General features: G+C 43.1%; 1 protein-coding gene across 1 annotated transcript in view; it reads left to right on the top strand.

Moving 5' to 3' along the window:
• Positions 1-12873, top strand: part of LOC126988003 (uncharacterized) — an 89539-nt gene that overhangs the window by 37392 nt on the left and 39274 nt on the right. Inside the window, 13 exon segments of the mRNA XM_050845733.1 lie at positions 173-319; positions 960-1053; positions 1782-1927; positions 2555-2740; positions 3367-3551; positions 5206-5295; positions 5734-5867; positions 6542-6740; positions 8031-8256; positions 8607-8817; positions 9320-9450; positions 11075-11230; positions 12600-12722. Coding sequence (XP_050701690.1) covers positions 173-319; positions 960-1053; positions 1782-1927; positions 2555-2740; positions 3367-3551; positions 5206-5295; positions 5734-5867; positions 6542-6740; positions 8031-8256; positions 8607-8817; positions 9320-9450; positions 11075-11230; positions 12600-12722 — 2028 coding nt within the window.

A 12873-nucleotide genomic window follows, 5' to 3' on the forward strand; every position in this document is an offset into this window, starting at 1 on the left:
ATTAAAATGGATATTCTGAATGACTGGACGATCTAAGGAGTTTGGATATATTGTGTAAGTACAGTTTCACATTCAATAATTTCAGTTGCATTTTTGTTGTTTTGTTTGTGTTGATTTTTTGTTTGTTTTCGTTAATATTATGGTTTTCTAATATAAGCATTGTCTCCCACAGGTACATTTTGGGACAAGGGAAAACAGCATACAGCTTAACTTTGGAGAGAACTTTGAGGATACAAATTACCGTGTTGATATCTACGAGGCCTTCACCTACCACAAGACTGACACCTCCACGACCTTCAACTTCACCACCAGTGTTAAGGTGACTGTCAGCTATTTCTTAACAAAGTACGACAACCAATAGAGAAAGGAGTGTTTACTAAATGCTCTTGCTAAATATAGAACATAGGGAAAGCTTAACCCATCCGCTGTGATTAGCACGGATTTGTCCTTCACTGGTAGCCTGGTAACATATACTCCCAGGTCTTTCTCTGCCTCTGTGGTGGATAGTGGAGTGTTTCCCATGTGGTATTGGTGTGCTGGATATCCCCTCCCAAGATGCATGACTTTTCATTTTTCTTCATTGAATTGTAGCAGACACTTTTTGATCCATTTCTGTAGCTTGGTGATGTCTTCTGGTAGGAAATCCACAGTCAAGGGGTTAAGAAAGTCCAACAACCAGTAGGGAAAGGAATGTTTACTAAATGCTTCTGCTAACCATAGAACACCAGGAAAGCTTAAAAAAAATACCAGATAAGTTTCACAAGAGTCAGGGTCATAAGAAAGGGGTAAATAATTGCAAGAAGATTTTTTAATAGTTTACCACTGAAAGGGTTAAAAGTGAAGATGCTGGATAACTTCTGCATCTGCTACCAATAAGTTTCGTTAATCCTATTTCTATATTATAATGATATAGTATGGTAGTATCTATTGTTGATGAGTTACTGATATTTGTTTTTCAGCAACGTGTACGAAACCTCGACTTAAAGTTCGGAGCAGATTGGTACCGAGACAAATACGTCCACAACACGGGGGTCCTCATCCAGTACGCCACAAGTAAGATGCGGATACTGTTACTGTGTGGAGCTGCTGTGCTATAGTCTGCTCACTTAACCCGGTAGCAGCGACGGGCCAAATTTGTGGCTTTACCGTGTAGCACTGATGGGCCAAATATGTGACTTTACCGTGTAGCAGCGACGAGCCAAATTTGTGACTTTACCGTGTAGCAGCGATGGGCCAAATTTGTGGCTTTACCGTGTAGCAGCAACGGGCCAAATTTGTGCCATGATATAAACCCCCCCAAAATAGATGATACATAATCTGATCACATGCATTGATATACATTATGAAATGGTTTGTGTGAGGGGCGATTTTTTCTCATTTTTCTTGCTTAGAGGGACCATTAAGAAACACGATCCCTGCTGCTACCGGGTTAAAGCAAGTTAACTCGTAGACGTTGGTGGAACTATTTATAGATGGTCCAAATTTCAGTCAGTCAGATTTGTATGGCAGAAATATAACAACACTTTCAGACTGCGGTAGAATCTATATATAGACGATAGTTAAAACATCTATTATGCGGCGTAACAATATTCATGCTATGGTCCTAAGGTTGGCAATGATTATATATAGACAATTAATTTTTGGGGGGGTGGAGCTACTCTTTAAATAGTGCTGACGTCTAAGAGTTAATGACCAAAATGCCAATGACCACCTTGTTTAGTCGTACATCAATTGCTTGTTAGTCCCTCACGCCTCAATGTTTCCCCGTCAACTTGTTCCAGATCGCCAGATTGAGTCACGGCTGCACATGGAATGGAAACCCCTTGGACTGACGGACACAGAAGGCTCCTGGTTCCTGAAGATTCCCGGCAGAGTTGACTTGGAAGTTGAGGGTCACGTTAAGGAAAGCGTTGCAAAAAAGTATACGGTTTGTAAGCACTTTTATGTTTTTTTATGGTTCAAGTAACAATATCCTGTAGATATACATATACGTGAAATATACACGTACTCTTCAATATCCATTTAGGTCTTGATGATCCTCTATAGCTGGAATGGTGAGATACGAAGTACATAGATTGGCCTGTTGGGAGCTTAGTCCTGAGTCATTTTTATGAGTGTTTGTTTGCCTCTGTAAGCCAAGCCAGTCTCAAAATGAAGGTGTGAGGTGTGAGGCAGCTGTAGTGAGTAGATTGTCCATGTTTTCCTTTACCAACAACTTCACTCCCTAGAACCTTTTCACCAATGTCAGGTCCATGATAATCTTTAACCCGGTAGCAGCGATGGACCAAATTTGTGGCTTTACCATGTAGCAGCGACGGGCCAAATTTGTGCCATGATATAAACCCCCCAAAATAGATGATACATAATCTGATCACAAATGCGTTGATATATATTATGAAATGGCTTATGTGAGGGGTGATTTTTTCTCATTTTCTCACTTGGAGGGACCATTAAGAAACATGATCCCCGCTGCTACCGGGTTAACACTAAGGCAATGCGGTGAAAGTTGTTTATGTTGTAAAGTATAAGATGATGACTTCCATGTCGTTTTCAGTTTGAAGTTGAAATCAAGTCTGGACAAAACTGGCGACTAGAAGCAAGTGGCACATACAATGACCACTCAACCCTTCTGGAGCAGCTGCACAACCTCCAGCTGGACCTGAGCCTCCCCTCCTACGGCCTCACCAGGATCAACATGACCGTCCACTCCAACAGCAAGATAATGAGCCTTAACACACACGTGGGTTGTACTGTTGTGTGTAGTTTTGGCATTGGTGCGACACGCTGATCAAACCTTACACAACAATAACTAATATATTAAGACATGCACCTCAGTAAGGGCGCAGACACCACCGCCATTGTTACTGTTACTAGTGCTATGTGTTTCAGCATGCTTTCAATCGTCGCATAGAATTTCAGTTTTTCCCTCCTGTAAACGCTTATAAGGTCTAGTAAGTGGCAGGGGGCTTCGTGGTGCAGTGGTTAGCACACTCGGCTCACAACCGAGGGAGCCCGGGTTCGATTCCCAGGCAGAGTGGAAACATTTGGGCGGCTTTTCCGACACACTATGCCCCTGTCCACCCAGCAGTGAATGGGTACCAGGTTGTGTCCCGTCTCCTGGGATCTGTTCCCTTCTCCTATAATTCCTTCGATCCCCTTCTGTCTCTCTCCGGCATATGACCACAGATGTTGCGACGACTAAACGAAACTCTCCAAACTTTCTAGTAAGCAGTAGAAATATGTTAAGTTCTGAAAACACTCACTACATAATTTTCAAGTGCCCATTACGAGAGCACATGTCTCTATTGATGAACATGGCAAGAGCAGTAAACAGTTTGCCGAAACGCTTGATTATTTTCCCTGTAGGTCTTGACAAATGACGGGATGAAGTACGAAGTGATGATCGCCTATGAGCAGAAGATGGACCACATGCAGGCACAAGAACACATCCTGCACCTAGAGCTCCACATGCCCAACAAGCTCTACATCCTCAACACCGCCATCAGCCTCGGCACGGTCATCACCTTCACAAGCGAACTCCACCTCGACAGGTAAGACGAAATGGAAATGCATGGTAAAAGTTTGTTTATTAGATGACATATTAAAATCTTTCTATGCTGCATCCAAATTAAGGAGTAATTATAGTTCATTATGACCTGGTTGGTTTCTGTGTTAATGTGTGTGTGTGAGAGAGAGAGAGAGAGAGAGAGAGAGAGAGAGAGAGAGAGAGAGAGAGAGAGAGAGAGAGAGAGGTTGGTATTATCAGACTTTCGATTCTCACATTAACAATTTATAAAGGTTAAAGAAGGGGTTAGTCGGGTTCTAATGAGTGTTTCCTTAGGTCTACGGTACAGAGGAAGGGTCAAACTAACACCAGGGTCATAAAACTACTCCTGGAAATGCCCACAACTCCTACGAAAGCCTTGTCAAATATGTGTTCTTGGGCAGCGAAATGTCTTATCATACCACCCAGGGAAAGAGAGAGAGAGAGAGAGAGAGAGAGAGAGAGAGAGAGAGAGAGAGAGAGGTCTTGGTTCTAAAAGTTAATTGGTTATCGCTCAAATACATCCTTATACACTTTTTTCCATACTAAGTCTTCAAATTACTAACAGATGGTCTTGGTGTAGTTTTGTCACCCTTTCCTCTTCCTGAAGGCATGAGGCTGTAATGTTCTTGCTCTTTGCTCTGTGCTGTTCTTGCGATCCAGGTTGTGATGATTTAACCCGGTAGCAGCAGGGATCATGTTTCTTAATGGTCCCTCTAAGCGAGAAAAATTAGAAAAAATCACCCCTCACACAAACCATTTCATAATATATATCAAAGCATTTGTGATCAGTTTATGCATCATTTATTTTGGGGGGTTTATATCATGGCACAAATTTGGCCCATCGCTGCTACACGGTAAAGCCACAAATTTGACCCGTCGCTGCTACACGGTAAAGCCACAAATTTGACCCATCACTGCTACACGGTAAAGCCACAAATTTGGCCCATCGCACCTACACGGTAAAGCCACAAATTTGGCCCGTCGCTGCTACACGGTAAAGCCACAAATTTGGCCCGTCGCTGCTACACGGTAAAGCCACAGATTTGGCCCGTCGCTGCTACACGGTAAAGCCACAGATTTGACCCGTCGCTGCTACATGGTAAAGCCACAGATTTGGCCCATCACAGCTACACGGTAAAGCCACAGATTTGACCCGTCGCTGCTACATGGTAAAGCCACAGATTTGGCCCATCACAGCTACACGGTAAAGCCACAGATTTGGCCCATCACAGCTACACGGTAAAGCCACAGATTTGGCCCGTCGCTGCTACACGGTAAAGCCACAAATTTAGCCCGTCGCTGCTACACGGTAAAGCCACAAATTTAGCCCATCGCTGCTACACGGTAAAGCCACAAATTTGGCCCATCGCTGCTACACGGTAAAGCCACAGATTTAGCCCATCGCTGCTACACGGTAAAGCCACAGATTTAGCCCATCGCTGCTACACGGTAAAGCCACAGATTTAGCCCATCGCTGCTACACGATAAAGCCACAAATTTGGCCCATCGCTGCTACACGGTAAAGCCACAGATTTGGCCCGTCGCTGCTACACGGTAAAGCCACAAATTTGGCCCATCGCAGCTACACGGTAAAGCCACAAATTTAGCCCGTCGCTGCTACTGGGTTAAGCTATTTCTTTTCTCTTTCCCTTTTCCAGACACCGGGACATCCACATGAGTCTGACGGCAGATATTCTACAGCCAAGAAAGACTGGTCTGCAGGTCCTCTTAAAATGGGATGCTAACAGGTATTGCGAACATCACCTTGTAGTTTTGTTCTCTCATTCACAGGATTTTAATGTTGTCAACTGGTCAACATTCAACACTCTGTTATTCATGATCTCTTAATTACACTAACTTTATCGTATATTTATAAGATAATCAAGTCCATCAGCTTTGTAGTCATCATCATCATCATCATCATCATCATCATCGTTTAACGTCCATTTATTCCCTATGGTGGGGTTGGACGGGATATGAGCCTCCTCCACTGTTGCCGGTCCATAGCCATTTCTTCCGTGGTGTTCAGCCTCCTCATATCTTCCTCCACCACCTTTCTCCACGTCTTCCTTGGCCTTCCTGGTGGTCTTCTGCCCTCTACCTCAAAGTTCAGTGCATGTCTCAGGATGTGTTCTTCTCTTCTTTGTAGTAAAGTGTTAAGTACATTCGCCTGTCTTTATCAACAGGGACCCTAATCAGAAGATGCTGATCGAGGCACTCTACGCCAATCCAAATGACCGAGTGTCCAACTTCACCCTGAATGGCCTCATGTTCTTCCTGGGCCAGCAGTATCGAGTCAACTGGATGACTGAGAGGAGATGTAAGTACTTCTCTTTCCTCTCTCAAGAACTCAGGATTTTTTTCACATTGATATTTTTTCTCAGAGCAACAAATCCAACATAATTTTTTGTTTTTATTTGCCTGTTGCTTGTGTGAGTGACAGACAGGTGTGGTCATATAGATTCAGCCTCTCAGCATTGTTGTACTGGAATTAAGAAAAAACATTTGTATATCACTTCTACAGGTTAAAATTAAAATTCCTCTGATTATTGATATATTGCATTTATAAAAATATTTACAAACGTAGAATTCATGAATAGCTATTTTCTATTTGCTTCTATTAAAATAGGCAAAATACAGGGGGGTCGTCTAATATGCGAGAATATGGGCGGTTCAAAGCCTCGCATATCGCAAATTTGCATATTAGGAACCTTAAAAAGCATGTAAATAATGGTACAGTACATTCTCACCTGCGCCATGATGGGCTAGGGCCGACTACCATCCAGACCCCTCAAGAGAGGCTACCAGTGCTATAGGCATACACGTAAAAAAAAAAAAAAATAATAATAATAATAATAATAATAAAAAAAAAAAAAAAATGGGTCTTCATTCATGGCAGTCAAATTTGCAGCCTTAGAACAAGATGTAGATGATCTGTGAGGAGTATCTTCAATATTTAGGCAGAGTAAATACTTGAATCGTTTTATCTTTCAGTTGAATACATCGAGAGCGACATGATTTGGGAGAACAGGAACGAAGGAGCATTCAGCTGGATGGAACAAAACGGCCACCAGCAAGAAATCGCAGCCAACATGACCATACGCTTCAGACGTGGCGACACTGCTGAGCTGTACGGCATGTTTGACCTGGCCACGCCCTTCCCTCACTGGAACAAGAACTTCCTGGAAATAAAGTAAGTGGCCCCCTTGAAAACTTTTATTTATCTATTTATTTATTTATTTATTTATTTTACAGCAGAGGAGACAGTGCAAGGGCGTAAAAAAGAAAGAAAACAATATGGAAAAAAAAAAGCCCGCTACTTACTGCTTCTAAATAGAGTAGAGTGGCCAAAAAGAGTAACCAGTTTCGGGAGGAGAGGTGTCCTGATACCCCCCTCGTGAAAGAGTTCAAGTCGTAGGCAGGAGGAAATACAGATGAGGGAAGATCGTTCAAGAGTTTACCAGCGTGAGGGATGAAAGAGTGAAGATGCTGGTTAACTCTTGCATAAGGGGTTTGGACAGTATGGGGATGAGGAATAGAGAGAATGAACAGTTGATGGGTGAGATAGTAGTCATATGAGAGAGAGAGAGAGAGAGAGATTTACATAGATTTACATAGAAAATCAGACCACACAGACCCCATGGTTCAGACTAGGTGATCTGTCCTTAAACCTAAGTGATTCTACATTAATCAGATGGCTCCAAAACGCTGCATTTCAACTCTAGTTAATATTAAGTTGAAGGAAGTGACGGTCGAGCTTGTTTTTAAAAGAGTCAATTGTGAGAGAGAGAGAGAGAGAGAGAGAGAGAGAGAGAGAGAGAGAGAGAGAGAGAGAGAATTACCACTATCTCACCTGTTAACTCCTAATTCTCTTTCCTACATTTGAGTGGGGTGAGATATAACAAAATCTATGACAGGTTGCAGAGGTGTGGAGTCAGATATAGAAAAATTTGACTAACTCAGACTCCATTAAATTTTGAGGTTGCTACTCTGACCCCAACTCCACCCCCCTCCCCCTTCCCCCCTTCTGCTGTATGGTAGTAGGCATAGCAAACTCCGCCACACCACATGCCACACCACACCCAGCCACACAACATTGCACATATCATAGGGGGCTTCGTGGTGTGGCGGTTAGCACACTCGGCTCACAACCAAGAGAGCCCGGGTTCGATTCCCAGGTGGAGTGGAAAAATTTGGGTGGCTTTTCTGATACCCTACACCCCTGTCCACCCAGCAGTGAATGGGTACCAGGTATTAATCGGGGGTTGTGTCCCGTCTCCTTGGGTCTGTTCCCTTCTCCTATAATTCCTTCCCCTTCTGTCTCTCTCCGGCATATGACCACAGATGTTGCGCCGACTAAACAAAACTTTCCTTTTTTTGCACATATCGTAAAGGAGTCAGAATCGGAAATAATTTTACCGACTCCAACTCCTAACTCCACGCCCCTTAGAGGCTGTTTCATCACTTGCTTTCCTCATTGCAGATACTTCCGAAATGCAGATCAGATAGAGGGCAAGCTGAAGGCAAACTGGCATGAGGGAGAGTACATCGACCTGCACCTCAACGCCCAAAAGCAGATCCAAGGCAGCAACTTTAGAATAGAAACGAGAGTGGACGTGAACTCCTCCTTTGAAGGCCTCGTCAGTGCCAGTACTGGAGTTTGGGTTGAGAAGAAACTCGGTGTCATTGACTCAAACTTTTATATACAGGTACGTTGAACTAGAGCGTATTTACATACATACATACATACTTCAAAATACAGTATTAGCTTACCTGTAACCCGTCCGCTGAGATTGGTACGGATTTGGTTTTCACTGGTAGCCTGGTAACATATGCTCCCAGGTATTTCTCTGCCTCTGTGGTGGATAGTGGAGTGTTTCCCATGTGGTATTGGTATGCTGGATATCCCTTCCCAAGGTGCATGACTTTACATTTTTTGTCATTGAATTGTAGCAGCCACTTTTTGTTCCATCCCTGTAGCTTGGTGATGTCTTCTTGTAGGAAATCTGCAGTCATGGGGTTAAAACTGCATACTAACTTCTTTTTCCTCATCTTAAAGTGGGACAGGGATAGACTGGAGGTCACACTTGAAGGGAAGGACGACAGCGTGGGAATGGAGACGAGATACTCACTGTTTGGACAAATCCTCACCACTATTGAAGGCTACCGAGAAATGTCCTCAGCCCTTGACCTGATCGTTGGGCCGAGCAGCACCGACGTCCATGCCACTGCAAAATGGGAGGGACATTTTTATAAGGTCACATTAAGTGGTAAGTTCGATTTGCATCTTAGGGCCATATTGATAAACATTTCATCGCCCAAGTTCACATATTTGACAAGGCATTCGTAGGAGTTTGGGGCATTCCTAGGATTAGTTTTATGGCCCTGGGGGTAATTTGATTCTTCTTCTGTACCGTGAACCTAAAGAAACACACATTAGAACCTGATTGACCCCCTCTTTGACCTTTAGAAATAGCTGATATGAAAAGCAAAAATGTCTTATAATACTGACCTTCGTACCTTCCATCTAAGGGTCACCTGTTGATTGAATTACCTTTTACATATTCGTAACTTAACCTGCAATTTCTTTCTGTCCTTTGCTTTCAGTTTTAGCTCTGAAAATTGTACTTGTATCCATGTATTTCTCTCACAAGATTTATCAAGACCACTTTTCCTTCTCTACACAGAATTTTGATTTTGTAATGATGGTGACGTTGTTTGATTCAGGTAATTAGTGTAGCTCTTTAATACCTTTGTGCCATCCTCATGCAGGTACCACGTATAACAGCCTGGAGTACCTTCATGTGAGGGTTGACGTGGAGGAGCTTCACCAACAAAAGCAACTGGTGACAGCTTCTATCCGAGTGTATCACGACCCAACCACTCTGGAGGAAAAGCTTACGGTGAGTCATCTCGTTAACCCGTCCGCTGCGATTGGCATGGATTTCCCCTTCACTGGTAGCCCGGCAACATATAGGGACGTATTTTTAAACATTTTCTTGCCCAAGTTCACCTATTTGACTAGGCTTTCATAGGAGCTTGGGCCATTTCCAGGAGTAGTTTTATGACCCTGGTGGTAGTTTGATGCTTCTTCTGTACCGTGAATCACCGTTGTCAGATTGTCGTACTCAAAGCATAGTATTTACCGGTTTCTGACGCCTAACTATTGCCAAGAAACATCAGGAATTAACTATTTTAACGATAATTATTAGTGAATCTCCTTATTGGTCCCCGAGGACGGATTTTGGCTCGGGCGTATAAGTAGAAAGGCTGAGAGTCACGCGACTAACTAACACGAACCTACTAAAAACACTCATTAGGACCAGGGACCCTTCGATTGACCCTTTTTGAGATGAGATTGATGCAAAAAATGTCTTATTACCAGCCATACTACCAGGTCTTTCTCTCAGTCTCTGGTGGATGGTGTGGAGTGTTACCTTAGTATATTGGTGTGCTGGATATCCCTTCACTGGTAGCCTGGTAACATGTACTCCCAGGTCTTTCTCTGCCTCTGTGGTGGATAGTGGAGTGTTCCCATGTGGTATTGGTGTGCTGGATATCCCTTCACTGGTAGCCTGGTAACATGTACTCCCAGGTCTTTCTCTGCCTCTGTGGTGGATAGTGGAGTGTTCCCATGTGGTATTGGTGTGTTGGATATCCCTTCACTGGTAGCCTGGTAACACATACTTCCAGGTCTTTCTCTGCCTCTGTGGTGGATAGTGGAGTGTTCCCATGTGATATTGGTATGCTGTATATCCTCTCCCAAGGTGCATGACTTTACATTTTCCTTCTTTGAATTGTAACAGCCACTTTTTGTTCCATTTCTCTAGCTTGGTGATGTCTTCTTGTAGGAAATCCACAGTGAAGGGGTTAAGGGGCTTGTGGGTAATTTTTTTTTCATATGTCTGTAGAATATGTGTGTACTGGGTAACAGTGTTGATGTTTATGTAACCTTCATTATGAAAAAAGACATTGAAGCTTGATTGTTTTGATGGCTAAACTAATGATCTTCAAATACAGATGGCAATACACTTAAGGAAAAGGGTGCATGGTGGAAAAATTGGAGTTCTGTGCATTAAAAACAGAAATTCTTACTTGTCATGCATCTTTTCTTCCTCATTTCTTTCGGGGGCTTCATGGTGCAGTGGTTAGCACACTCGGCTCAACCAAGAGAGCCCGGGTTCGATTCCCGGGCGGGATGGAAAAATTTGGGCGGCTTTTCTGATACCCTACGCCCCTGTCCACCCAGCAGTGAATGGGTACCAGGTATTAATCGGGGGTTGTGTCCCATCTCCTGGGGTCTGTTCCCTTCTCCTATAATTCCTTCCCTTTCTGTCTCTCTCTGGCATATGACCACAGATGTTGCGCCGACTAAACAAAACTTTCCAACTCTCTTTTTCCACATTGCTTTCATGCCATCACAGTGCAGGAAAAGGTAAATTATGTGTAAAGGATTGAGCTGCTGGATTTATGTATTAATCAAGATGTATCAATATGTATTATACTATTCTCTAATTCACTGTGCAGATTGTCTTGAAGTGGCCTGAGGAAGAGGTTCACGTGGACGGCCAGGTGGTGACGCTGCCGCACCGGTTCAAGGCCGGCATAGAGGTGGACACGACCTTCGAGGAGCTGGAGCGGGCAGTCATTGTCATTGGCTTCACTAAGGACTCCATCATGAAGGTTGTAGATGTTTTCACAGAGTTCACTATTGTTTGCCTAACCCCTCCGCTGCAATAGGCATGGATTTGGCTTTCACTGGTAGCCTGGTATGAAGGTTGTTGATGTTTTCCCTGAGTTCACTGTTGTTTTTTTAATCCATTGCAATTGGCATGGATTTGGCTTTCACTGGTAGCCTGGTAACACATACTCTCAGGTCTTTCTCTAGCTCTGTGGTGGATAGTGGAGTGTTTCCCATGTGGTATTGGTGTGCTGGATATCCCATCCCAAGGTGCATGACTTTACATTTTTCTAAATTGAATTGTAGCAGCCACTTGTTGTTCCATCCCTGTAGCTTGGTGATGTCTTCTTGTAGGAAATCCACAGTCAAGGGGTTAACTCCAGGCCAGCTACTAGAGTGGACCAGTTGTCATTTTAACCTCTGATCAAGACAGATGTGCATTGGAAGGAGTTGCTCCAAAGTTAAATGACAATAGTTTTTGGGATCTTAGAAAACTGGGAGATGGAAGAGTAAGATGAACAGAGAGAGTAAGTGAACTAAATTTGAGAGGAACTAAGCACATAAACATAAAAAAAACTTTGCTGTGCCTACCCCATGAAAGATCTTTGAAGAGGAGACACCATAAGAGATGAGAAGTTAAAGAGGTATCTGCTTATATCTTTGGATTCTTTTTAGGAGCAGCGAGTAGCGGGCTTTTTTTTTTATTAATGTTTACTTTTTTTTGTGCCCTTGAACTGTCTCCTTTGCTGTAAAAAAAAAAAAATATATATATATATATGCTTGTGTTTATACCATCAAATCAGCTTCATTGCTTTCAGATTTTTCCTAGTACCCCGACCATAGTTATCATTCATTATTTATTACCTTTTGAGCGAGTTCAGGTATCTGTTGCTCCCTGCTGTAGTGAGGTAAACGACACACACGAGAAAACGAGAGAATTGCGTTTGAAGTTGGGTGTTTCTGCACTTTTCCCGGGCATATGTGTGAAAAAAAAATTGACCTTAATGCCAAAACGTCTTGAATTCTAGTCTGAAAAGTTGTTTTTTATTATTATTTTTTTTTTAGGACAGGAAGCAGCTCAAGGACATAAAAGAAGTCTAGAAAAAACTCTGCTAAATGCTGCTCCTAAAAAAAAACGTTAAAGTAGAGTGTCCAATAGAGAGGTCAATTTCAGGTGGAGAGGTGTCTTGATACTCTCAGCTGCCTCAGAACGCATGAATAGTTAGTCGATGCGAGGCAAGTGATATCTTAAGATCGACCCCCATGTCGCTCACCTCACTGCAGCAGGGAGCGACACATTTACGAGGGAGTGGTGCGTACAGAATATCCCCATAAGAAATCACATTAGCATATCGATCTTTTATTTTTCAGACTGAGGCCAGGATTCAGTGGAACGACAATGTTGATGCAGGGTTTGAGCTTCTGGGCCAGGTGACGTCCCTCTCAGACTTCACCATAAGCTGCACCCTCCTCACACCTTTCTCAGGGTTAAAGGTGAGACATTTTACTTACCATTGACGTACAGAGCCTAAACCAATATGCTTATTCTCCCCAAGAGCTCCCACAAATATACCGTACAAAATATTTATGAGAATAGATTGAGGTACAGAGCCTAAACCAATATGCTTATCCTCCCCAAGAGCCC

The sequence above is a fragment of the Eriocheir sinensis genome, chromosome 67 (genome assembly GCF_024679095.1).
Source record: "Eriocheir sinensis breed Jianghai 21 chromosome 67, ASM2467909v1, whole genome shotgun sequence".
Classification (NCBI taxonomy): Eukaryota; Metazoa; Arthropoda; class Malacostraca; order Decapoda; family Varunidae; genus Eriocheir; species Eriocheir sinensis.